The sequence below is a fragment of the Nycticebus coucang genome, chromosome 2 (genome assembly GCF_027406575.1).
Source record: "Nycticebus coucang isolate mNycCou1 chromosome 2, mNycCou1.pri, whole genome shotgun sequence".
NCBI lineage: Eukaryota > Metazoa > Chordata > Mammalia > Primates > Lorisidae > Nycticebus > Nycticebus coucang.
In genome coordinates this window covers 167,130,304-167,157,530 of record NC_069781.1, presented here as the reverse complement: position 1 = coordinate 167,157,530, position 27,227 = coordinate 167,130,304, and the positions used below count along the sequence as shown (strand labels likewise).

The 27,227-nt window shown below is 40.8% G+C and overlaps 1 protein-coding gene across 2 annotated transcripts in view; it reads right to left on the bottom strand.

Annotated features, from left to right (window-relative positions):
* Window positions 1–27,227, bottom strand: part of TANGO6 (transport and golgi organization 6 homolog) — a 200,973-nt gene that overhangs the window by 171,136 nt on the left and 2,610 nt on the right. The window contains exons 2-7 of one of the 2 annotated variants that reach the window (XM_053604717.1): window positions 19,122–19,762; window positions 17,019–17,135; window positions 14,996–15,137; window positions 13,061–13,197; window positions 11,383–11,545; window positions 5,831–5,913 (exon numbers count right to left, since the gene is read on the bottom strand). In XM_053604717.1, the coding sequence (XP_053460692.1) occupies window positions 5,831–5,913; window positions 11,383–11,545; window positions 13,061–13,197; window positions 14,996–15,137; window positions 17,019–17,135; window positions 19,122–19,762 (1,283 nt within the window). Of the gene's footprint in view, window positions 1–5,830; window positions 5,914–11,382; window positions 11,546–13,060; window positions 13,198–14,995; window positions 15,138–17,018; window positions 17,136–19,121; window positions 19,763–27,227 lie in introns of those variants that run through there. The other variant, XM_053604725.1, reaches the window with a different exon arrangement.

Genomic DNA, 27,227 nt, shown 5'->3' with positions numbered 1-27,227 from the left:
CAAACGGTTAAACATGGAATTACCACATGATCTAGCAATTGCATTCCTAAGTATGTACCCTAGAGGATCAAAAATATAAGTACACACAATAACTTGTATATGAATGTTCATAACAGTATTATTCATAATAGCTAAAATATGGAAACAACCCAAATGTTCATTGACTGATCAATGGATAAACAAAATGTCATGTTAATACAATTACTTGGCAGTGAAAAGGAATGAAGTACTGCTTCATGCTACAATATGGATGAGCCTTAAAAACATCATTGGCTAGGTGACACCAATTGCAAAAGACTATCTATGGTACAATTCTATTTATATGAAATGTCCTGACTAAGGAATCTACAGAGACAGAAAGCAGATCAGTGTTTCCCCAGGGATAGCAGCTGCGAGAGGATGGTGGAAGGATCCATAAGTGACAGCTATGTGGTATGTGGGTTCCTTTTTGTGAGCAGAGGAGGTCAAACTCTCGCTCTTTATAGTTGATATGATCTTATACTTTGAGAACCCTAAAGACTCAACCACAAAACTCCCAGAAGTGATCAAAAAATAGCAATGTCTCAGGATATAAAATCAATGTCCACAAATCAGTAGCCTTTGTATATACCACTAACAGACAAGATGAGAAGCTAATCAAGGACATAATTCTCTTCCCAGTAGTTTCAAAAAAAATGAAATACCTAGGAATATACCTAACAAAAGAGGTGAAGGACCTCTACAAAGAAAATTATAAAACCCTGAGAAAAGGAATAGCAGAAGATATTAACAAATGGAGGAACATACCATTCTCATGGCTGGAAAGAATCAACATTGTCAAAATGTCTATACTTCCCAAAGCAATCTACAGATTCAATGCAATCCTCATTAAAATACCATCATCGTATTTTCAAGACTTGGAAAAAATAATTCTTCATTTTATATGAACCAGAAGAAACCACATATAGCCAAGGTAATTCTTAGTAATAAAAACAAAGCTGGGGGTATCACCCTACCAGACTTTTGGCCATCCTACAAGGCCATAGTGATCAAAACAGTACAGTATTGGCACAAAAATAGAGACATTGGTATTTGGAACCAAAGAGAAAACCCTGAGATGAAACTAACATCTTCCAGCCACCTGATCTTTGATAAACCAAGACCATATACTGGGGGAAAGAATCCCTATTTAATAAATGGTGTTGGGAGAACTGGATAACCACATGAGGAAGACCGTAACTGGACCTGCACCTCTCACCACTCACAAAAATTGATTCAAGATAAATAAAAGATTTAAACCTAAGGCATGAAACAAAAAAAAAAAATCCTTGATGGTATCGGCCTGGAGAAAAGATTTTATGAAGAAGACTTCTGTGACAATTACAACAACAAAAATAAACAAATGAAAAGCTTCTGTACAGCTAAGTTAACAACAACCCAAGCAAACAGACAACCTTCAAGATGGGAAAAGATATTTCCATATTATGAATGGGAGAAAAGCTTGATAACTAGGATCTACAGAGAACTCAAATTAATCAACAAAAAAAGACCCAATAATCCCATATATCACTGGGCAAGAGACATGAATAGAAACTTCTCTTAAGAAGATAGATAAATGGCTAACAAATATATGAAAAAATGCTCATCATCCCTAATCATCAGAGAAATGCAAATCAAAATGACCCTGAGATATCACCTAACCTCAGTAAAAATAGCCAATTTCATAAAGTCACAAGGCTGCAGATGCTGGCGTGGATGGGAAGAGAAAGGAACACTTACATTGCTGGTGGACTGCAAACTAACACAACCTTTTTGGAAGGAGGTATGGAGAATCCTTAAAGAACTCAAATTAGACCCCCATTTGATCCCACAATCCCATTACTAGGCATCTACCCAGAAGGAAAAATGTCCTTTTATCAAAGGACATTTGCACTAGACTGTTTACTGCGGCTCAATTTATAATCACCAAAATGGGGAAACAGCCTAAATGCTCACCAACCCAGGAATGGATTAACAAGCTGTGATATATGTATACCATGGAATACTATTCAGTCATTAAGAAAGGAGTCTTGGGTGGCACCTGTGGCTCAGTGAGTAGGGTGGCAACCCCATATACTGAGGGTGACAGGTTCGAACCTGTCCCCGGCCAAACTGCAACAAAAACAGCTGGGCATTGTGGCAGAAGCCTATAGTCCCAACTACTCGGGAGGCTGAGGCAAGAGGATCACCTAAGACCAAGAGTTGGAGGTTGCTGTGAGCTGTGACATTACAGCTCTCTACTGAGGGCGACAAAGTGAGACTGTCTCAAAAAAGAAAAAAAAAAGATGGAGTCTTTATATCTTTTATATTAAACTGGACAGAGGTGGAACACATTCTTCTTAGTAAAGCGTCACAAGAATGGAGAAGCAGGCTTGGTGTCCATAGCACAGTGGTTACAGTGCCAGCCACATACACTGAGGCTGGCAGGTTCAAAATTGGCCCGGGCCAGCTAAACAACGACAACTGCAACAAAAAAATAGCCAAGCATTGTGGCGGGTACCTGTAGTCCCAGCTACTCGGGAGGCTGAGGCAAGAGAATCGTTAAGCCCAAGAGTTTGAGGTTGCTGTGAGCTGTGATGCCACAGTACTCTACTGAGGCGACATAGTGAGACTCTGTCTCAAAAAAAAACAAAGAATGAAGAAGTGTACTTGCAAATGTACTCAATTCTAATATGAAGGCAGTAGATGAACTAATACAAGGGGTGGAGTAGAGGAATGAGGGAGAGGGGAGAGGAGAGGAGAAAGGGGGATAGGAGTCATGGTATATAGCACACTTCTTAGGGGCAGGACACAATTATAAGAGGGACTCTAATAGCCGGGCGTTGTGGTGGGCGCCTGTAGTCCCAGCTACTCGGGAGGCTGAGGCAGGAGAATCGCGTAAGCCCAAGAGTTAGAGGTTGCTGTGAGCCGTGTGACGCCACGGCACTCTACCGAGGGCGGTACAGTGAGACTCTGTCTCTACAAAAAAAAAAAAAAAAAGAGGGACTCTAACAAATGCAATCAGTGTAACCTAATTCTTTGTACCCTCAATAAATCCCAAATGATAAAAAAAAAAGAAAAAGAAATATAAATCAATAAATTTTATTACTGAGTTATAATTCACATGCCATACAACTCACTCTCTTAAAATGTACAATTAAGTCTATTTAGTATATTCACAAGGCTGTGCTACCATCACTATCTGATTCCAGAACGTTTTCACCCTCTAAACCCATTACCAGCTGTTCCCAATTCCCCATCCCTACTCCCAGTCCCTGTAAACCACTAATTTAACTTATTTCTCTATGAATTTACCTATCTAGACATTTCATATAAATGAAATCATATAACATGTGGTCTTCTGTATCTGGCTTTTTTACTTCACATAATTTTTTAATGTTCATTTATATTGTAGCATATATCCACACTTCATTCCTTTTTGTGGCTGAAAAATATTCTATGATACGGATATACTATATTTGTATATTCACTCACCATTTGGTAGACTTTTTTTTGAGACACAGTCTCATTCTTGCCCCAGGCTATAATGTCATAGCTCACAGAAACTTCAGATTCCTGGGTTCAAGTGATACTCCTGCCTTAGCCTCCCGAGTATGTGGAACTATAGGCACACACTATAATGCCTGGCTAACTTTTCTGTTTTGTTTTTTTTTTTTTTAGTAGAGATGGGGGTCTCATTCATGCTCAGGCTGGTCTTGAACTCCTGAGCACAAGGAATGCTCCTGTCTTGGTCTCCCAGAATGCTAGGATTACAGGCATGAGCCACAACACTTGGCCAGTAGACTTTTTTTTTAAATTTTTTGTTTTTAGAGGTGGGGTCATGTCTTTAGCTGTATCACCCTGAATCCACCCTCCCCATCTCATCTGATCTTGGAAGCTAAGTAGGATCACGCCTGGTTAGTACCTGGAAGATGGGGTATTACCCTGTCACTCAGGCCAGAGTGTAGTGGCTTGATCATGGCTTACTATAGCCTTGAACTTCTGGGCTTGAATGATCTTCCCATCTCAGCCTCCCACGTAGCTGGCTAATTATTTTTTTTTTAAGACAGGTTCTTGCTGCTTTGCCCAAGCTGGTCTCCAACTCCTGGCCTCAAGAGATCCTCCTGCCTCAGCCTCCCAAAGTGCTAGGATTACAGATGTGAGGCACTTCATCTGGCAATGGACATTTGAGTTGTTTTCACATTTTGGCTATTATAAGTAATGATGCTACAAACATTTATGTACATATTTTTATGGGGTAACATATTTTCATTTCCTTGAGTATATGGCAGGGAATGGAATCACTGCATCATATGATAACTCCACGTTTAACTTTTTGAGGAATTACCAATTTTCCAAAAGCTGTACCTTTTTACATGGAATATAACTTTGAAAGCTATTTACTTAATTTGTTACAGTAAAATATTATTATAAATTTATTGAAAGAAACTTTAAAGAATATTTATGCCAACTTAATCTGGCCATAACACAATGGATTTCCTTTTTTTCTAAATATATATATATCAGATATATTTACAATTTATATATATACACTTTTTTTTTTTTTGAGACAGAGTCTCACCCTGAGTAGAGTGCCATGGCATCATAGCTCACAGCAACCTTAATGTCTTGGGCTCAAGTGATTCATTTACCTTAGCCTCCCAAGTAGCTAGGACTAAAGGCACCTGCAACCATGTCCAACTAGTTTTTCTATTTTTAGTAGAGATGAGGTCTTACTCTTGCTCAGGCTGATCTTAAACTCCTGAGATCAAGGAATCCACCCACCACAGCTTCCCAAAGTGATAAGATTACAGACATGAGCCATTGCACCTGGCCCACAATTTATATTCTAAGTTTTCATTTCCATTCATATTTATGTATTCATTTGCAGGATACATTTATTTAGACTTCTTTTATGATGATAATTACTACCAAAAGTTATAAAGTAGATTCAAAATTATTATATACTTTTAAGAAGCCTACAGTATTGAAAATGCCTCTGTCAGTTTCTTCAAAAGACATGTTTTCATCAGAGGTATGTGCCAGTTAGACAATCTAGCTCTAACATTCAGAGTAAATGAAGAAATGAATGGTTTTCAAAATATATCTGTTTTTTCATTTAAAAAGCACAGCAGTGGCTCATGCCTGTAATCCTAGCACTTGGGGAAGCCAAGGTGGGAGGATTGCCCGAGCTCATGAGTTCGAGACCAGCCTGAGCAAGAACGAGCCCCAACTCTAAAAAATAACCAGTGTTGTGGCTGCCACCTGTAGTCCCAGCTACTTGGGAGTCTGAGGCAAGAGAATCACTTGAGCCTAAGAGTTTGAGGTTACTGTGAGCTATGATGCCATGGCATTCCACTGAGGTACAATGTAAGATTCTATCTCCAAAAAAAAAAAATTCAGCTTATAATTTCCAGTTTTCAAAGTGAAAAGGTTTTGACAGCTTGGAGTTTAAGATTAGTCACTCTAATTCTTTTTTTTTTTTTTTCCTGAGACAGAGCCTTAAGCTGTCGCCCTGGGTAGAGTGCTTTGGCATCACAGCTAACAGCAACCTCCAACTCCTGGGTTCAAGCAATTCTCCTGCCTCCGCCTCCCAAGTAGTTGGGACTACAGGCACCTACCACAACCTGGCTATTTTTGGTTGCAACTGTCATTGTTGTTTGGTGGGCCTGGGCTGGATTCGAACCCGCCAGCTCAGGTGTATGTGGCTGGCGCCTTAGCCGTTTAAGCCACAGTCGCCAAGTCAGTCACTCTAATTCTTGAAGTACCAGCTAAAAGGCAAAATTATTTTAAAAGACTAAAAATAAATATATTAGTGACTCAAATTACCAACCTTAAACACATCCTCAACACATCTACTAAGTTCTTCTTCTGTCACCAAAATGGTCCCTGGTACCATGTCACTCTCTGGGATCTCTAAAGAAGAAAAAATAAAATTACTCATATTTAGCACTTCATTGAATAGGAGATATCAAGCCTAAGGAAGAAAGTTCAACTAGAAAGATGCTAAGATCAGAAAACTGACATGGTTATCATCAAATGTTAGACCACTCATATATCACATTTCATGAAATCTATGATGCCACTGATTATAAACATGAATTGATATTTTATACATCAACAATAAAAAAACATTGCCAATTAAACTATGACAATTATCACTTAGACTTTTAATTTATTTTTATTTTGGGGGGACAGAGTCTCACTATGTTACCCCTCAGTAGAGTGTTGTGGTGTCACAGCTCACAGCAATCTCAAACTCTGGGGCTTAAGCAATTCTCTTGTCTCAACCTCCCAAGTAGCTGCGACTATAGGTGCCCAACACAACGCCCGGCTATTTTGTTGTTATAGCTGTCATTGTTGTTTTTAGCAGGCCCAGGCCAGGTTCAAACCCGCCAGCCTCAGTGTATGTGGCTGTGCCCTAACCACTGAGATACGGGTGCCAAGCCCCCTTATACTTTTAATTAAATTTATTAAATGAGAAACTGGGGACCAGATGAATTGAAAATGGTAGAGAATTGATGGCTATGTCCGGGTGATAGGTACATAGCAGTTCATTATACAATCTCTGTAGGCAGGTGTTTGAAAATTTTCCTTTAGAGAGTTTAAAGATAGAGTTTTTTTTAAAAAAGTAATAAAAGGTCTCTTTATACTTATTTAGACATAGAGTTTTATTATGTACCATTCTTTACATTAGTTAAATAATTGGGAAAAATGAAATAAAATTTCTTAAAATTTCACATGAAGTATCCACCTCTTCTGAAATATTTCTTTTTTGTTTGTTTTTGACACAGAGTCTCAAGCTATTGCCCTGGGTAGAGTGCCATGTCATCATAGCTCACAGCAACCTCTAACTCTTGGGGTCAAGCAATCCTCTTGCTTCAGTTTTTCTATTTTTAGTAGAGATGGGGTCTTGCTCTTCCTCAGGCTGGTTTCAAACTTGTAAGCTCAAGCAATCCATCTGCCTTGGCCTCCCAGAGTACTAGGATTAAAGGCATGAGCCACCATGCCTGGCCCTCTTCTCAAATATTTCAGTATCATTATTGCTATCCATGTTTTTCCGTATGTATTTTCTACTATACCACAAAGAGCCCAGGCAATGCAACATTTCTTAAAAGAGTCCTCCCTTCAAGGCAGGGGAGGGAGGGGGGAGGATGAGCAGAGGGAAGGTGATTGGTGGAATTACACCTGTAAAGATACCCTGTATCTTACAAGGGTATATGTGAAACTTAGTAAATGGAGAATATAAATGTCTTAACACAATAAGTAAGAAAATGCCAGGAAGGCTATGTTAACCACTGTGATGAAAATGTGTCAAACGGTCTATAAAACCAGTGTATGGTACCCCATGATCGCATTAATGTACACAGCTATGATTTAATAATAAAAAAATAAAATAATAAAAAAGAGTCCTCCCTTCTACTACTGTCTTCACAATTTTCTTCCAAGTCATTGACACTCACTATGCAAGTTTTGATGTTCATTTGTAGGCACAGATAATTTTATGATTGATACCTGGCCAAAAGTGATTGTGAAATGCATCTTGACATCAGAATTGTTAAAATATAAAAAAAGATTTCCAAGAAAAAGGTTACTTTATGTGCTAAAAATGTGCATCATCAAATTGATAAAATATAGTAATTCATCATAACTGATAAATGTGACAATAACAAAAAACAAAATAATGAAGTTTATTCTTCAGATTGTTTTTCCAGTAGCAATGACAGGACTACATAAGATCAGCCATAGTCCTACCTAATCCTTTTCGTTACCAATAGATTGTATATGCAAAATATGGAGCTGGTTTTACAAATGTAATCTAACACATGAAAAGTTCGATAAATGAATGCATAAGATCTAAGACAAACATAATTGACCCATAACTGGGTCCTAGACCAGTGTTTAAATTTGACATGTATTAGAATTAGCCAGCGGGCCTGTTAACACAGACGCTGGGCCCCACCCTAGAGTTCCTGATTCAGTTGGTCTAGGGTAGAGCCCAAGCGTTTGCATTTTTAATAAATTTCCGCATGATGGAAATGCTGCTAGTCTTGGGACTACACTTTGAAAACCATTGCTCCAGATGAAAGGAAATACCTAATCTGTTATAAGCAAGAAAATAAATAGATTAGTAGTGAAGTACAGTCTTTTTTTCTTTTTTGAGATGGGGTCTCACTATGTTGCCCGGACTGGTCTTGATCTCCTTGGGTTCAAGCAATCCTACTGCTTCAGTTTCCCAAGTAGCTGAGATTACTGGCATGCACCACCATTCCTGGCTAGTATAGTCTTAATAGATGAAATCAGACATATAAAAACTGCTAGACTGGCCTGGGAACACCTGTAATCCCAGCACTATGAAAACATACTGAGGGAAGTAGTAAAAATCAATCTTTTAAGAAATTAAAACCCAAGTAAACCCATGGCCAAATCTGGGAAAATTTGAATATCAAAATGAGTGACAGGAATGTTTGGGAGCATATTGAATAAAAAAAATCTATACTGATACCTAAATAATTGATTTCTATTTTTTGAGACAGAGCCTCAAGCTGTCGCCCTGGGTAGACTGCCGTGGCATCATAGGTCACAACAACCTCTAACTCCTGGGCTCAAGCGATTCTCCTGCCTCCACCTCCCAATTACCTGGGACTACAGGCGCTCCCCACAATGCCTGGCTATTTTTTGGTTGCAGCCATCATTGTTGTTTGATGGGCCCAGGCTGGATTCAAACCCACCAGCTCAGGGGTATGTGGCTGACGTCTTAGCCGTTTGAGCCACAGGCACCGAGCCAATAATTGATTTTTTTTTTTTTTTTTAATTTGGCCGGGGCTGGGTTTGAACCCGCCACCTCCGGCATATGGGACTGGCGCCCTACCCGCTGAGCCACAGGCGCTGCCCCCAATAATTGATTTTTTAAAAGGCAGGGAGAAAGAAAAGCTCTTCTTTATGGAGAATACCAACAAACACATGAGAAAGAATAAAAGAAACAGAAAGTCTCCATTTTTAGGCAAACCATCAGTGGTTACCAAACTATAATATAAAAAAGACTATTGGGAAACAAGATATTCACACAATCTCAGACTATTATCCTACAGGTTACATATTTATTTTAATTAATTAAGGAGGGAAGGTTTTTTTTTTTTTTTTAAACAGAGTCTCACTATGTTGCCCTTGGTAGACTGCCGTGACATCACAGCTCACAGCAATCTCAAACTCTTGGGCTTAAGCGACTCTCTTGCCCCAGCCTCCCAAGTAGCTGGGACTACAGGCACCTGCCACAAAGCCTGGCTACTGTTTTGTTGTAGTTGTCATTGTTGTTTAGCAGGCCCAGGCCGGGTTTGAACCCACCAGCCCCAGTGTATTTGGTTGGCGCCCTAACCACTAAGCTACGGGCACCAAGCCAAGGGAAGGTATTTTTAAAATGAAAATATCTGGCTGCTACAATGTATGTACCACCTTTATCAAATGATCAAACTCAATGTTACTAGTAAATAGGATTAATTGAAAACATGCGCTCCCTATCTCGGCACCTGTAGCTTACGCGGCTAAGGCGCCAGCCACATACACCAAAGCTGGTGGGTTCAAATCCAGCCCAGGCCTGTCAAACAACAATGACAAACAACTACAACCAAAAATAGCCAGGCATTGTGGCGGGTGCCTGTAGTCCCAGCTACTTGGGAGGCTGAGACAAGAGAATCGCTTGAGCCCAGGAGCTGGAGGTTGCTGTGAGCTGTAATGCCACGACACTCTACTCAGGGCAACAGCTTGAGGCTCTGCCTCAAAATAAATAAATGAATAAATAAATAAAATAAATAAATAAAATTTAAAAAGAAATAAAATTAAATTAAAATTAAAAAACAAGAAAGAAAACATGTGTCCCTTGAAGTGGGAGACATGAGGGAGAAACACTCATCTATGGAGTATAAGCTGTATCTAATCATGAGGAAACAATTGAACAAATACAAATTGAGGAACATTCTATAACCTGGGCTGTTCAAAAATGTCTTTGTAAATGACAAAAGACTACGAAACTATTCTACATTAAAGAAGGCTAAAAAGACATAAAAAGTTAAACACAATGCATGATTCTTGATTGGATTCTAGATTTTTTTAAAAGCCATATAAGAAATTATTGAGACAATTATAGAAATTTGAATATAATTTGTATATTAGATGATTGTAAATTCTACCCATGTTAAATTTCTGGAGTATGATAACTACATGATAGTAATGTAGGAGACTGACAGCTTTCCTTGGAGATGCATCCTGAAGTATTTAGATGTGAAATGTTGTGATGCCTACAACTCTCAAATGCTTAAGAATAAAATGTGTTTTGGTAGAGCACAGTGGCTTACACCTGTAATCGCAGAACTCTGGGAGGCTGAGGAAGGAGGACTGCTTTAGGTCAGGAGTTTGAGACCAGTCTGAGCATCATGGTGAGACTATGTCTCTATCAAAAACAGAAAAAATTAGGCAGGTGTGTTGGCACAGGCCCTTAATTCCAAATACTTGGGAGGCTGAGGAAGGATGGGATCACTTGAGTTCAGGTATTTACAGCTGCAATGAGCTACGATGATGCCACTGCACTCTAGCCAGGCCAACAAAGTGATTCTGTAATAAATAAATAAATAGAGAAGAAAAAAATATGTTGGGCGGCGCCTGTGGCTCAGTCGGTAAGGCGCCGGCCCCATGTACCGAGGGTGGCAGGTTCGGTCCCGGCCCCGGCCAAACTGCAACCAAAAAATAGCCGGGCGTTGTGGCGGGTGCCTGTAGTCCCAGCTACTCGGGAGGCTGAGGCAAGAGAATCGCTTAAGCCCAGGAGTTGGAGGTTGCTGTGAGCCGTGTGAGGCCACGGCACTCTACCGAGGGCCATAAAGTGAGACTCTGTCTCTACAAAAAAAAAAAAAAAAAAAGAAAAAATATGTTTAGGTGTGTAGAAAAAGATAAAGCTAATGTGACCAAAATGTGAACAGTTGGTCAATCTAGGTGAAGTGTTTATGAGTAGTTTAATGTACCTTTTTATTTAAATTGAGACAGAGTTTCACTGTCACCCTCGGTAGAGTGCCGTGGGCTGAAGCAATTCTCTTGCCTCAGCCTCCCTAGTAACTGGGACTACAGGTGCCCACCACAATGCCCAGCTATTTTTTTGTTTGTTTGTTTAAGCAGGCTCCAGCCAAGTTTGACTCCATCAGCCCCAGAGCATGTGGCTGGTGCCCTAACCACTGAGCTATGGACACCCCAGTTCAATGTACTCTTCTTGGAACTTCTGTGAAGTGAACTTCTCAAAATATTATAAAAAGTTGGGGGGAAAGGGGAACTAAAGACATTAAAATACCACTGAAGAAGGTCCTTTAGAGACACACCCAATCACCAGAATTCTCCCTTTACCTCCTGTATTCAAACATCGATGGAGAGGAGTTAGCACTGGCTGAAGCAAATACTTTGCTGCCAACTGTGGGCGCTCTCTTGACATAGTTAGAAAGGTAGTGGTGGCAACTCTCTGAAACTGACGTGCTGTCAATTTATCTTGAAAGTGAAATAAATCCAGAATCTACAAGAAAAACTACATGAAGTAAGGACCACATTCTTTGCAAGAAACATGACATTATGACACAGTGAGACTTCTCTGTATAAGATAAAATAAAATATAACAAAAGAAAATTAAATAAAATTTAAAAATTAAAAAATAAATAATAATAAAAGATCTTTGCATTGTGATATTTTGTTCCCATCCATGGCTACTTATGAGAACCCTGAAAATCAGTGTAACAACTAAATGACTTTCTTCAAACTGTACTCCAAGAGATAAATTTTACATCTCAATTCATAGGCAGTAATGATTAAAAAAACTCCTTCCACATTTTTCATCTATCGGATTAGTAAAAATAAAAACCTTTATTTTTTTTTAGCCGGGGTGAGGTTTGAACCTGCCGCCTCCGACATATGGGGCCAGCGCCCTACTCCTTGAGCCACAGGTGCCGCCCATAAAAACCTTTTTTTTTTTCTTTGAGACAGAGTCTCACTATTGCACCCTTGGTAGAGTGCTGTGGTGTCACAGCTCACAGAAACCTCAAACTCTGGGTGGTGCCTGTGGCTCAGTGAGTAGGGCACCGGCCCCATATACTAAGGGTAGTGGGTTCAAACCCAGCCCTGGACAAACTACAACAAAAAAAATAGGTGTGCGTTGTGGCAGGCACCTGTATTCCTAGCTACTTGGGAAGCTGAGGCAAGAGAATTGCTTAAGCCCAAGAATTTGAGGTTGCTGTGAGCTGTGACGCAAAAGCACTCTACCCAGGACAACAGCTTGAGACTGTCTCTTGCCTCAGCCTCCCAAGTAGCTGGGACTACAGGCGCCCACCACAATGCCCAGCTATTTTTTTGTTGCAGTTTGGCCATGTCTGGGTTTGAACCCGCCACTCTGGGTATACGGGTCTGGCACCCTACCCACTGAGCCACAGGCACTGCCCAGTTTTTCATTTTTAGTAGAGATGGGAGTCTCACTCTTGCTCAGGCTAGTCTCGAACTCCTGAGCTTAAGCAATCCACCCTCTTAAGTCTCCCAGAGTGCTAGGATTATTAGCATGAGCCAACTGCGCCTGCCCTATTTTTCATTTTCCTTCATTCTTTTCTTGTCTTTTTTTTTTTTGAGCTGAACAGTTAGGTCAGCCTCTTCCATGGGTTATTATTCACTTATTAAGAACGTTCCTCACTGAACAATAAACTACATTATACTACTTTTACCTTAATATTAAAGGAACATTGGTGGCACCTGTAGCTCAGTGGGTAGGGCGCCAGCCACATACACTGGAGTGGTGAGTTCAAATCCGGCCCGGGCCCACCAAATAATAATGACAACTAAACCAGACAATGGCCAGGTTTTGTGGCAGGCACCTGTAGTCTCAGGTACTTGGGAGGCTGAGACAAGAGAATTGCTTAAGTCCAAGAGTTTGAGGTTGCTGTGAGCTGTGACATCACAGCACTCTACCAAGGGCAACATAGTGAGACTCTGTCTCAAAAAAAAAAGTCCCCTTTCTATAAATAAGCAGATAAACAAACAAATAATTTACCTGGGGGCAGATGTCCTTGTAGTATCCTTCTGGTGACAGAGACTGTTGGGGACAAGAAGCCAAAATCTTTGCAATCTGGTCACACTTTTTCCAGTCAGCAGCTGTCGCCTCAGCATTACACCCACCAGCTGCCCCAGCTTGCACAATGGAGAGAGATTTGAAAATTCATGACAGTTCCCCACATAAGATTCCATCTGATAAATTTACTGAAAAACTTAGGGTAAAAAGAATTTCTTTTCTCTATTGAGAATAGTTTATTTTAGGCCAGGTGCAGTGGCTCATGGCTATAATCCTAGTCCTCTGAGAGTCTGAGGCGGGTGGATTGCTTGAGCTCAGGAGTTTAAGACTAGCTCAGAGCAAGAGGGAGACCCCCATCTCTAAAATTAGCCAGGTGTTGTGGTGGGCACCTATAGTCCCAGCTACTTGGGAGGCTGAGACAAGAGGATTGCTCAAACCTGCCACCCTCAGTATATGGGGCTGGCACCCTACTCACTGAGCCACAGGCGCTGCCCAAAGTGCTTGCTTCTTGAAATGGAAAACAGATTGGAATGCTTCCAAGGACTGCTATTTTTCACTAGAAGCCTTGTAGAGCTATGTGCATGTTTTCTAATTTTGTTTAAAAAATAAAAGAAAAAATATAAATTGAAAACTACCTCCGTGCTTAGCATAATTAACTTTTTCCCTATTAATATGGATCATGACTCTAAAACTGTATGTCAAAGTTTGCATCTTAAAGTGTAAAGAAAACTATTCTATATTTCACATTTTCTTTTTTCTTTTCTTTCTTTTTTTTTAGAGAGACAGTCTCACTTTATTGCCCTCAGTAGAGTGCCATGACATCACAGCTCACAGCAATCTCCAGTTCTTGGGTTTAGGCGATTCTCTTGCCTCCGCCTCCCGAGTAGCTGAGACTACAGGCGTCCACCACAATGCCTGGCTATTTTTGTTGATGTTGTTGTTGCAGTTTGGCCGAGGCTGGGTTTGAACCCTCCACCCTCAGCATGTGGGGCCGGCGCCCTACCCAGTGATCCACAGGTGCTGCTGCCCTCATTTTTCTTTTCTTTTCTTTCTTTCTTTTTTTTGTAGAGACAGAGTCTCACTTTGTTGCCCTCGGTAGAGTGCCATGGCATCACAGCTCATAGCAACTTCCAGCTCTTGGGCTTAGGAGATTCTCTTGCCTCAGCCTCCCCAGTAACTGGGACTACAAGGCGCCCACCGCAACACCCAGCTATTTTTTTGTTGCAGTTTGGCCAGGGCTGGGTTCGAACCCGCCACCCTCAGTATATGGGGCCGGTACCCTACTCACTGAGCCACAGGCACCGCCCTCTTTTCTTTTTTTATGTTTTGAGACAGAGTCTCAGTCCATCACCCTGTTAGAGTGCATGGCATCATCACAGCTCACAGCAACCTCAAATTCCTGGGCTCAAGCGATCCTCTTGTCTTATCCTGTGGAGTAGCTGAGACTACAGACACCTGTCACAATGCCTGGCTAATTTTTCTATTTTTAGTAGAGACAGGGTCTCGCTCTTGCTCAGGCTGGTCTTGAACTCGTGAGCTCAAGCAATCCACCCGCCTGGGCCTCCCAGAGTGCTAGGATTACAGGTGTGAGCCACTGTGCCTGGCCCTACATTTCACACTTTCTTCAGGGTTTTTACTTCAATTTTTTGTGCAATGTTTTCCTCTAATGTTCTAAATTATCTGAAATGGCTTACAATATTACTCAACAAAATGAGCAGAGTATCACAACTGTTTTAGAAAAACATCAAGAGAATGAGTTCTTTGGGAAAGAAGCTCCTTAAGGGACTCCAAGTTTAACCTCCTCAATCTCTGTAAAGACAGTTTAGTTTCAGTTAAGTAGATACTAAGGACCAATAATTCAATTCAGACTCTGACTCAAAGGAAAGCAGAAAGTAACAGAAACATTTTATTACTTACCACCTGCTCCTTCCAAAATGCCCCGGACTACTGCTTGAACACCATTGGGTCTCATTAACCTTTCAGAGAGCAGTTGCCCGCATAGATGCCGGAGCCAAGCTGGGGCCTGACACTTAAGCTGTGTCTTCACATCTGTGCAGGACTGAAAAAAGGAAGATGAAGGTATGAATTCCGAATGTCAATGAAATAGATGTAGACATTATTTTAAAAAAGTACCGTGCCATAATGACAAGGAACAGGGTACTATTTAGACTTCAAAAGAGCAATATTTTTTTCCTTTTACAAAATATTCTTCAGCATTACTTTTAAGAAAGTAAAAATACTGTGAAAAATCAATGACATTTTAAACTTAGACCATCCTGAGTGAGACTCTGCCTCTATAAAAAATAGAAAAAATAGGGCAGTGCCTGTGGCTCAAGGAGTAGGGCACCAGCCCCATATACCAGAGGTGGCGGGTTCAAACCCGGCCATGGCCAAAAACTGCAAACAAACAAACAAAAAAAAAAAAAAAGAAAAAATTAGCTGGGCACAGTGGCACGTGCCTGAAGTTCTAGCTATTCAGGAGGCTGAGGCAGGAGAATGGCTTGAGCCTAGGAGTTTGATGTTACAGTGAGCTATGATAATGTCATTGCACTTTAGCCAGAGTAACAGAGCAAAACTATTCCCTCTATGAATGAATGAAAAGAAACACAAACATATCAGTGAATAAAATGTAGGTCCTGAGAACACAAACTTAATCCAACCAGTCTCTGAATGTGGTCCTGCCAATCAAGTCCAGCTTCCAAAGATCCTTATGAATGTTATTTGCCATTAAGAGGGCGATTCACTGTAATGAGAAAGCACTCCAGCCCTGGCCTCTGTGGATTTAGCGACTCTGATTCCTGTGACATAGTGGTTTCAAGAACACATCAGATTCCTTCAAAGGCTCCTTTTTGAAAGATCTGGTCCTAGTTCCTGACCTACAGCAATACCTTTGGCTCCCTACTCTTTACACACCTAGATTCATTAAATAAAATGTAGGTACTAAAAGCAAATTCCACCTAAATTCTATTTAAATCATGAAATTAAAATGTTTTAGATAATTATTTTTAAGGAAAAAGAGAAACTATCTTATGCCTAGCTGAGTAAATACTATATTTTTCCAAAAAGGGAGCAAAGAATAGAATAAAAAATAACTCTAGTTTTAGTTTTTTGACTTCAAATATACACTGTATTCAAAGTATAGGTGCCTAAGTACTTTTGCCAAAGGAACATATTGTCAGACAGCCAAATTTTGGTTAAAAATAAATTCAGTTTCAGAATGAACAAAATATATCACATATAAAATTGCCATAAGCCTTAAAAAAAGGGATCACAATATTTCTGGGAGAAGTATCTATTATTCTATTAAAGAAAAGGCCTTTTAAGTTATTCTAAGGGTCACTGTTACTTAGTTTTTTTTTGTAGAGACAGAGTCTCACTTTATGGCCCTCGGTAGAGTGCCGTGGCCTCACACAGCTCACAGCAACCTCCAACTCCTGGGCTTAAGCGATTCTCTTGCCTCAGCCTCCCGAGTGGCTGGGACTACAGGCGCCCGCCACAACGCCCGGCTTCTGTTACTTAGTTTTATAAATACCATTGAACGATCTAACAGGGGTATCCAAACTTTATTCTTCTCTGAGGCAAATTGGAAGAATAAGAGTTGCCTTAGACCACACAGTAAATAGGTAAACACTAACTAAAGATGATGAGCATAAAAAAGGATCTGAGTAAAAAAAAAAAAAAAAAAAAAAAAGCAAAAAGCTCTGTGCTTACTTTTCATAATATCAGACACCACAGATAAGCACAACAGATAAGTAAAACAGTTCTCAAATAATTAGCATGTGGCCTGAGGGCTGCAGGTGGGACACCCCTGAAAGATGAAATAAGGCTCAACTAAATTGCTAAATAAGGAACTATAACCATCTAATTTTCCAGGAGAAGAAGATAATACAGCACACATTACATTAGCAATTCACCCACAAGAGTCCCCAGACCTGGGTACCTGGGGTGGTCCTCCCTGGAGGATAAGTAATTCCCGGACTGCTAAGGGCTGATACACTTGATCCAACATGTCTCTCAAAGCCCCCCTGGATAGGGTTCTTTCCTCTTCAGTTAAAACCTAAAAGAAATAAGTACTTGGCTTTAGTGCAACACAGACCCGGCAGGCAATAGAAGGTAATGTTTTACAACAATGTACAAAGATGCTTGTGAAGGGAGGGGAAGGAAAGCTTCTATGCACTCGATTTCCTTTCACACAGAGGATGCTGTGTTACTAGAACAGTCTGGCCCTCTCTTCATGTCTTGCTCACTCCACTCTGGGCAGGTTATGTGACCCATCTTATTGGTGAACATGGAATAAACTCACTTGCTGAGCAGTTTTGGCATGCACTGATCAGCTCATTCCTCTTCTTTGGTGAGTGAGTACACCTGCCGTTCTACCTGTCCCTGCTGTGCATTTCACAGAGCCCTATCCCCTGCCATGTTGCAATTTTCCAACACTCCTTAAACTGGATGAGTGTGAGATTGTCTAACTCTGGAGAGCACTGTTCAGAAGATTTGCTTCCATCTATAAGCTGTACCCTCCAACTTTGCCTTTATAAGCAATAGAGGTGACATTTTGATTTCTCATCTCTTACTCTGTTAACTGTCTTTTAACTCACTCAGAACTTGGGCAGCAAAAGGGGTGCTATTGTGAGGTCCCTAACCGTGCTATCCCCCTTTGGTAATTACTATTATACTCACAGTCAGGTCCTGCCCATTCCCACTTCACTCACTAAACTAAGGGTGCTGCTGAGAGCAGGAGCCATCGGTGGAACTCTGTCCACCCTCCTAACGTACACCCATCATGTCTCCCTCTGTCAGCTACTCCAACCTTCCTACTTGGTTCTTTATGTATTTCTCTTTTCTTTTCTCTCTCCTACCCAAGACCCCGGGGGCATTATTCAGCCTCAGTAACAGTACTATGACCTGTCAACCCAGATCCCTCTACCTCAGGGAAGTGCGGGCAGTAGGCATTGCTAGACCTGTCACTATATATACACAGCCGTGTAGGAAAGAGGAGGTGCTCTGCTGCCATAACGTAAAAGCCCTGGGGGAACTCATAATTTTGTCACTACTTGGGTGATAATGGCTTTCAGGAAAATGTTTACGAATGCAGACAGGAGAGTGAATAGCAAAGGAGAATAAGCAGAAAAAGAACAAGTTTGAGGGTGACATAGAAAGAGAACAGAGAAATAGGGCACTGTGAGACTGGTTGTGGTGGCTAAGCAATCACCTTACATGGGAGCCACATGCATCCTTGATACATCTTAACCCCCTCTTCTGGCTCGTTCCTCTGCCAATGCTAGTGGTCCTCCTATGAGTGGAGGGGTGCAGGTGGGATAGAAGTTCCTGCTATCATCATTCTTGTAAGTGCTATCTGCCCTGTCAGTGTGTGAGTTATTTGAAGAAAACCAGGTGACAATAAAAAATAGGCATATACACCCAACACCTAAAAATAACAATGAACACTGAGTTGTGCAGTACACCAGGTGCTCTATGTAAGTTATCTCACTTTAATCCTCCCAAGAACTGAATGAAGAAGGGATGAATGGTTTGATACTAGTATTAGTGGTAATTGCTTTCTAATGAGCACTAGTAGGGGTTGGATTACGTACTTTACACACATTATCTTCAAATAATTGTGTGTAAATCTTCACAACCACCTTCCAGGGCAGGTATTTATATACACACTTTATAAAAGAAGAAACAGAAGCTAAAGGAAATAGCCTGCAACAGCTGTTCCACAAAATGATGAGAAACAGGTGAAGTAGACTCACCAGGTGTGCAGACGACTAGCACCCAAAAGAATCATTTAACCATTGGATATGGTTTGGCATTTAATAGACATTCTAAATCTTTTAATCAGCCCATTTCCAAAGAACTAAGATTTGTCTTTTACAAAAACTGTGCACACTGGTATATAAAACCAGTGTATGGTGCCCCATGATTGCATTAATGTACACAGCTATGATTTAATAATAAAAAAAACTGTGCACGACCATACACACACACACACACACACACACACAGTCTCTCTCTCTCTCTCTCTCTAATGTATATGTACCTCTTCTGCAGGTGTTAGTGCTTTCCTTTTGGTTAGGCAGAATCCCAGTTGGCACAGACCTGCTGCAATGTCCCCAAAATGGCGGCAGAAAATCAAGCTCCCCAGAGCTGCATGCTGAGCAACATCCAGAAGGACCCTGCAGCTGGTGTACAGTCTCCGAGTTGCATCAGGGGCAGCACTGGGACATACCACATCTTGAACAAGGGCACCAAACTCAGTTCTGCATCTCAAAGGGACTCCAACGCCAGGCATGAGATAGGGACAGACACCTAAGGTGACTACAAACTGCAAAACAGACTGGACAGTCTTCTGCTGTGAGATGCTAAGTGCATCAGGGCTCAAGGCAGGAGCAACTTCTGGAGTCCTAGGGTTGGGTTTGCCTGGATTGAAATCAGCTGCAAGACGGATCATGGTTTCCTTCAAGCACAATAGCAACAACAAGGTTTGAGAAGTAAAACTCCAAGTGACATCCTCAGAGTTTTGTGGCCACTCTGCCTTATTGGCAATTTCATCTCTCAGAAATTTCAATTTCTTCCAATGAGGATCCTTCAGAAACTTGTCCTCCAAAGCAGACAGGTTAGATTTTAAAGTAGTCAACAAGACATCATGTTTTGTGATCTGTAGTGGACTTGAGCCTGATCCTTTAAAAGGAAAAAAATGGAGATTATACATATGGAACACAAACTGTACTTCCCTCTCAGTGGAATGCCTTGCTGCCTCAGTTCATCCTCTGAGGCCTGGCATGGCTTGCACTGGCTCTGGAAAGCCTCCTTCGGTTGTGCTAACCCAGCCCAGGTAGAATTCAAGACCACATTTCCTGCCTTCCTTCACTGTTCCTATGGAACAATGTCCCAAAATGTTATTGTTTCTCTAGCCTGTTTCTATTCCCCATGTTTCAAGAGCAGAGACCCCCAAAATATATATTTTCAACAGATATCCATTTCCTAGAGTATGTTCTCTGGTCACAATGGCATTAAAACAAAGTATTGGCTTGGAGCCCACAGACCAGTGGTTAAGGCACCAGCCACATACACTAGGGCTGGCAGGTTTGAACCCACCCTTGGCCTGCTGAACAACAATAACAACTGCAACAACAACAAAAAAATAGCCGGGCATTGTGGCAGGCACCTGTAGTCCCAGCTACTTAGGAGGCTGAGACAAAAGAACCAAAATTGCTTGAGCCCAAGAGTTTGAGGTTGCTGTGAGCTATGATGCTACAGCACTCTACTGGCGGCAACAAAGTGAGACTCTATCTAAAAAAAAAAAAAAAAAAGAGACCCTGTCTCTAAAAATAGCCAGGCATTGTGGTGGACACCTGTAGTCCTAGCTACTTGGGAGGCTGAGGCAAGAGGATCGCTTGAGCTGACAGTTTGAGGTTACTGTGAGCTATGATGCATAGCACTCTACTGAAGGCAACACAGTGAGAATGTGCCTCAAAAAAAAAAAAAAATCTTTTTTCTCTCTGGCTTTTTTATTTTTTTTTTTTTGAGACTGAGTCTCACTTTGTTGCCCTGGATAGAGTGCTATGGGGTCATAGCTCACAGCTAAATCTTGGGCTCAAACGATCCTCTTGCCTCAACCTCCCTAGTAGTTGGGACTACAGGCACCTGTCACAATACCTGGCTATTTTTTTTTTCTTTTTTTTGTAGAGACAGAGTCTCACTGTACCGCCCTCAGTAGAGTGCCGTGGCGTCACACGGCTCACAGCAACCTCTAACTCTTGGGCTTACGCGATTCTCTTGCCTCAGCCTCCCGAGCAGCTGGGACTACAGGCGCCCGCCACAACGCCCAGCTATTTTTTGGTTGCAGTTTGGCCGGGGCTGGGTTTGAACCAGCCACCCTCGGCATATGGGGCCGGCGCCCTACTCACTGAACCACAGGCGCCGCCCAATACCTGGCTATTTTTAAAGATGGGGTCTCGCTCTTGCTCAGGATGGTCTCAAACTCCTGACCTCAACCAATCCACCTGCCTTGGCCTCTCAGGGTGTTCGGATTACAGACATGAGCTACCACACTGGCCCTATAAAGATATAATTCTAAAAATGAAAAGGTAAGTCACAAGTTGAGAGATAATATATGACAAGCACATTCATTCAAAATACATGAAGAGGCTGAGTGCCCGTAGCTCAGTGGTTAGGGAGCTGGCCACATACACCAAGGCTGGTGGGTTTGAACCCAGCCTGGGCCTGCTAAACAACAGTGACAACTGCAACAAAAAAAATAGCCAGGCATTAGCCAGGCTTTGTGGTGAGTGCCTGTGATCCCAGCTACTTGGGAGGCTGAGGCAAGAGAATCACTTAAGCCCAAGAGTTTGAGGTTGCTGTGAGCTGTGACACCATAGCACTCTACCAAAGGTGACATAGTGAGACTCTATCTCAAAAAAAAAAAAAAAAAAAAAAGCCAGGCATTGTGGTGGGTGCCTGTAGCTGCAGCTACTTGGGAGGCTGAGACAAGAGAATTGCTTATGCCCAAGAGTTTGAGGTTGCTGTGAGCTACGATACCACAGCTCTCTACCAAGGGTGACATAGTGAGACTGTCTCAAAAATCAATAAATAAATAAATAAAATAAACGAAGAATGTTTACAGCTCAACAGAAGACAAACCAATGAAAACTGGATAAATTATTTGAACAGACACTTCAAAAAAGAAAATATTGAAATAACCAACTATATAAGAAAAGATGCTCAATATCATTAATTATCAGGGAAATTTACATTAAAACCACAATGAGATACTGCTATATACCCACTCACATCAGAAAGGCTAAAATTTAGAGACTGACAACACTAAATGATGTGAATCAACTGGAACTCTCATACACTGTTGGCAGAAGTATAGCATCAGTAAAGCACAGCTGGTCTGGCAGTTTCTTATAACACCACATATACACCTACCTTGTAATCCAACAATTCTTTTCCAACATACCTATCCAAGAAAAATTAATACATATGTTCACAACAAAGACTTGAATAGGCAAAACTGATCTATGGGGTAAAAAACCCAGGACCAGTTGCCTCTAGGAGAATAGGTATGAAGAATAATTCAGAAAGGGCAGGAGGGAACTTTCTAGGATGATAGTAATGATCTACATCTTGACAGAGGTTTGAATTACATAGGTATATATATATTTAAAACTCACTGAATGGGATACTTATTATTTATGCATTTCATTCTATGTAAATTTTATCTAAACCAAAGAGCAAACCACAAAAAAACCCAAACAAATAAATGTTGAACTCTAGCTAATGTTATAATGAGTAAAGTGTACTGATATCCGCAACCCATTTTGAATGCATCAAAATTAAGTAAATAAATTTTTTTAAAAGTAAATAAGGCTAGAAGCAATGACTAGTGCCAGTAATCCTAGCACTCTGGGAGGCGAGGCAGGAGGATTCCTTAAGCTCAGGAGTTTGAGACCAGCCTGAGCAAGAGAGAGACTCTGTTTCTACCAAAAATACAAAAAATTAGCTGGGTGTTGTGGCAGGCACCTGCAGTCCCATCTACTCAGGAGGCAGAGGCAGGAGGATCCCTTGAGCCCAAGAGTTTGAGGTTGCTGTGAGCTAGGCTAAGGCCATGGCGCTCAAGCCTGAGCAACAGAGTGAGACTCTGTCTCAAAAAAAAAAAAGTAAATAAAAAAGAGGAATCGATGGATAATTGGATAGAAATGTGATAAAGCAAACATATTAAATGTGAATTGTGGAATATAAATGGTATATTTAAGGGTGTTCACTGTATTATTCTTTCAACTTTTCTATTTGTTTATAAAACAAAAAGAAAAATGTTGAAAATAGAAATAAATACAAGATGCAACAGACTTCAAAACTAAAGTTAACAAACCTTGTAAGAAACAAATCAGAAGGAATACAAATGTAATCGATAATTACTTCAACACTGCATTATGTATAATTGCATAAAATTAGAAAGGAACATCTAATAACACAGTTGGCTGAACAAATTATGGTTTCCTGCTATCTAATATACTGTATGGTGTGAAATATTTATTAATATTTTGCTTATTGTTTATTGTTATTCCACCAACTAGAATAAAAACTCCTTGAGAACAGTGATGTTGATTTGTTTTCTTCACTGTTGTATCCTCTTTGCCTGGAACAAAACCTCACAGATGGAAGCTGTTCAATACATTGTTGTTGAACAAATGAATAAAGGAATATTTTGCAGCCATTAAATGATGTTGAACATAAAAAATGAGCAAAAGAAAAAACATGATGTTGAACACCATTAAATGCCATGTTCATACTATATTCTAATGTGAACAAAGACTATGAAACACTATATGAGCAAAATATTTGAACAGTTTATAGAAAAGGAAATGCAAATGGCCCTTCAACATGAACATATGATCAATCTTGCTCATAATAAAAGTAAATTAAAACTATACCAAAATATCACTTCCCATCTCTCAAAATGGCTAAAATCCAAAAGTTTTATAACACATTCTGTGGCAAGTGTATGGGGAAACATACACTCTCATACATTGTTGGTAGGAACTAGGAGAAGTTGGCAATATCTAACAAAATTACATAAGCATTTCTCTTTGGCCCAGCAATCTCACTTCTAGGAATCTATCTTATAGAGACACAGGCAAAAATGCAAAATGACGTATTTTACAAGATTATGCACTGCAGTACCTCTGGTATCAGCCAGAGACTTGAAACAATCCAAACATCCATTAGCAGAGGACTGGTTGAGTAAACAATGATATTAAATGTATGAATATAGAACTGGCTAAATAAACTGCAGCTATTGAAGGAAAAGGATGATTTCTATGTATCTCTGTAGTGATCCCTAAGAAAAATTAAGTTTAAAAAAGATGCAGAAGAGGGCGGCGCCTGTGGCTCAGTTGGTAAGGCGCTGGCCCCATATACAGAGGGTGGCGGGTTCAAACCCAGCCCCAGCTGAACTGCAACCAAGAAATGGCCGGGTGTTGTGGCGGGCGCCTGTAGTCCCAGCTACTCGGGAGGCTGAGGCAGGAGAATCGCTTAAGCCCAGGAGTTGGAGGTTGCTGTGAGCTGTGTGAGGCCACGGCACTCTACCCGAGGGCCATAAAGTGAGACTCTGTCTCTACAAAAAAAAAAAGATGCAGAAGAATGTATATTTAGCATAGTACCTCTTCCATAAAAATGAGAAAGAATATGAAACAATATATTACTTGCTCTTCTCTTCATGTACAAATGTGTTATATATTTATATATATGTATACAAATAGAGGTACAATAAGTAAATAATTAATTTCATTAGCAGCCAATATTCAGATAAAATAAATACAAATATAAAATACAGAATCAAAGAACAGAGAAGTGGACAAATATGTGATCACTCAATTATGGTAAAATTTTAACTGTAAATCAAGGTCATGGCATACAAACAAGTAGTCACTGTAAAATCTTTTTAACTTTTCTGTAAGCATCAAAATTTTCATAATGAAATATTATGAAAAAATTTATGAAATATAAACACCCCAAACGTTTCATGTGAATTGAGAATATCGGGCTCAGCACCTGTAGGTCAAGTGGCTAGGGTGCCACCCACATGCACCAGAACTGGTGGATTCGAATCCAGCCCAGGCCTGCCAAACAACAATGATAACTACAACCAAGAAAAAAAAAAAATGGCCGGGTGTTGTGTCAGGCACCTGTAGTCCCAGCTACTTGGGAGGCTGAGGCAAGAGGATCTCTTAAGCCTAAGAGTTGGAGGTTGCTGTGAGCTGTGATGCTACGGCACTCTGTCTCAAAAAAATAAAAAAATAAATAAATAAAGAATATCAGTAAGAACTCAAGATTTGGCTTGGCGCCTGTAGCACAGTGGTTACGGTGCCAGCCACATACACCAAGGCTGGCGGGTTTGAACTCGGCCCGGGCCAAGTAAACAATGATAACTGCAACAAAAAATAACATTATGATAAGAGTCTGTAGTTCCAGCTACTTGGGAGGCTGAGGCAAGAGAATAGCTTAAGCCCAAGCGTTTGAGGTTGCTGTGAGCTGTGACACCACAGCATTCTACTGAGGGCGTCATAGAGAAACTCTGTCTCAAAAAAATACATAAAGAAATAAATAAATGGGATGATGTTTGGGTGGTTGGGTTATAAGTCATTTTTCTTTTTTTGCTTAATTATTTTTTTCTATATTAAATATATATTATTTCTACTCTAAAAGTTAAGGTTATAAAACAATATATATGGGTCCAATTTTTTTTCCTTTTATTTATTTATTTATTTTTTGCAGTTTTTGGCCAGGGCTGGGTTTGAACCCACCACCTCTGGTATATGGGGCCGGTGCCCTACTCAGTGAGCCACAGGCGCTGCCCCCATGAGTCCAATTTTTTTTTTTTTTTTTTGGCTGGGACTGGGTTTGAACCCACCACCTCCGGCATATGGGACTGGCGCCCTACTCCTTGAGCCACAGGCGCCGCCCCATGAGTCCAATTTTTTAAAAAGGAAAAATAATATTTTCTAGATTGCTAGTAGTAGTAAGCTCTGAGTAGTAAGATTGAGGTAATTTTAATTTTCTTCTTTGGTTTCTGGTTTTTTAGCCTTTACTATAGCAAGCATTAACTACTTTTAAAAAGAAACAATAAAAGTAAGAATTTTGAAGTACTCCTCTAGAACTTTCCAGGGCAATTGTTCTGCCCCACTAGCATGGACATCCGGTTCCTTTGGCTAATTCTATATACCTCAGAAGGAAATTAGTGCTCTTATAGCTTGTTACTACCAACCTTTAAGATGACCAATCAACCTCTAAATGACTTCCTAGGACTTTATATTATTTTGAACCCAAACATGGGGCACAAAGAAAGTGACTTAAGGGCAGTGCCTGTGGCTCAAAGGAGTAGGGTGCTGGTGGGTTCAAACCCAGTCCCGGCCAAAAACTGCAAAAAAAAAAAAAAAGAAAGTGACTTGAAAGCTCTCAGTGAAGTTTAAGAGTCCCTTTTCATTAAAGGGACTTCATTAGTAGTCTTCTCTGCCCTCTACTGGTGATGAAAATAAAATCTACTTGAAAATAAATGGGCTAATTGCCTTAAAGCAGCAGCTCTCAAAGTGTAGTAGAAGAGGGACCTGGGTTGCCAGGGGTAAGATCTCTCAAGGGTCTGCAAGGTCAAAACTATTTCACAATTACACAATGTCAGGGCCGGGCGTGGTAGCTGACATCTATAATCCTAGCACCTTAGGAGCCTGAGATGGGAAGATCATTTGAGATCAGCCTGAGTAAAGAAAGACAAAATTAACCAGATGTGATGGTGGATGCTTTTAGACCCAGTTTCTCAGGAGGCTGAAGCAAAAGGATCACTTGAGCCCAGGAGCTTGGGGTTGCCGTGAGTTATGCTGATGCCACTGCACTCTAAATGGGGCAATAGAGCAAGACTTAGTTTAAATAATAAAAAACTAAGTCATTATTTCCCTTTTTTTTTTTTTTTTGTAGAGACAGAGTCTCACTTTATGGCCCTCGGTAGAGTGCCATGGTATCACATGGCTCACAGCAACCTCCAACTCCCGGGCTTAAGCGATTCTCCTGCCTCAGCCTCCCGAGTAGCTGGGACTACAGGCGCCTGCCACAACACCCGGCTATTTTTTTTTTTTTTTGTGGTTTTTGGCCGGGGCTAGGTTTGAACCTGCCACCTCCAGCATATGGGACCGGCGCTCTACTCCTTGAGCCACAAGCGCTGCCCATGCCCGGCTATTTTTTTGTTGCAGTTTGGCCGGGGCCGGGTTTGAACCCGCCACCCCGGGTATATGGGGCCGGCGCCTTACCGACTGAGCCACAGGCGCCGCCCGTCATTATTTACCTTTTAAATTCTCATGTGTGTACTGAGTATGAAAAATTTATTGATACGAGCTCCGATACACATTTCAACAAACCTTTAAGAAAATTACCTCTTGGGGTATATGTGAAACTTGGTAAACGGTCTGTGAAGCTAGTGAATGATGCCCCATAATCATATCAATGTACACAGCTACGATTTAATTAAAAAAAAAAAAAGAAAATTGCCTCTTGGTGAGTTTTAGTATGGTATAAAAGAATAGACACAATGCTCTGAAAAGGTGACTGAACTCTCCTTCCTTTTCCAACTGCATATCTATGTAAGCAAAGG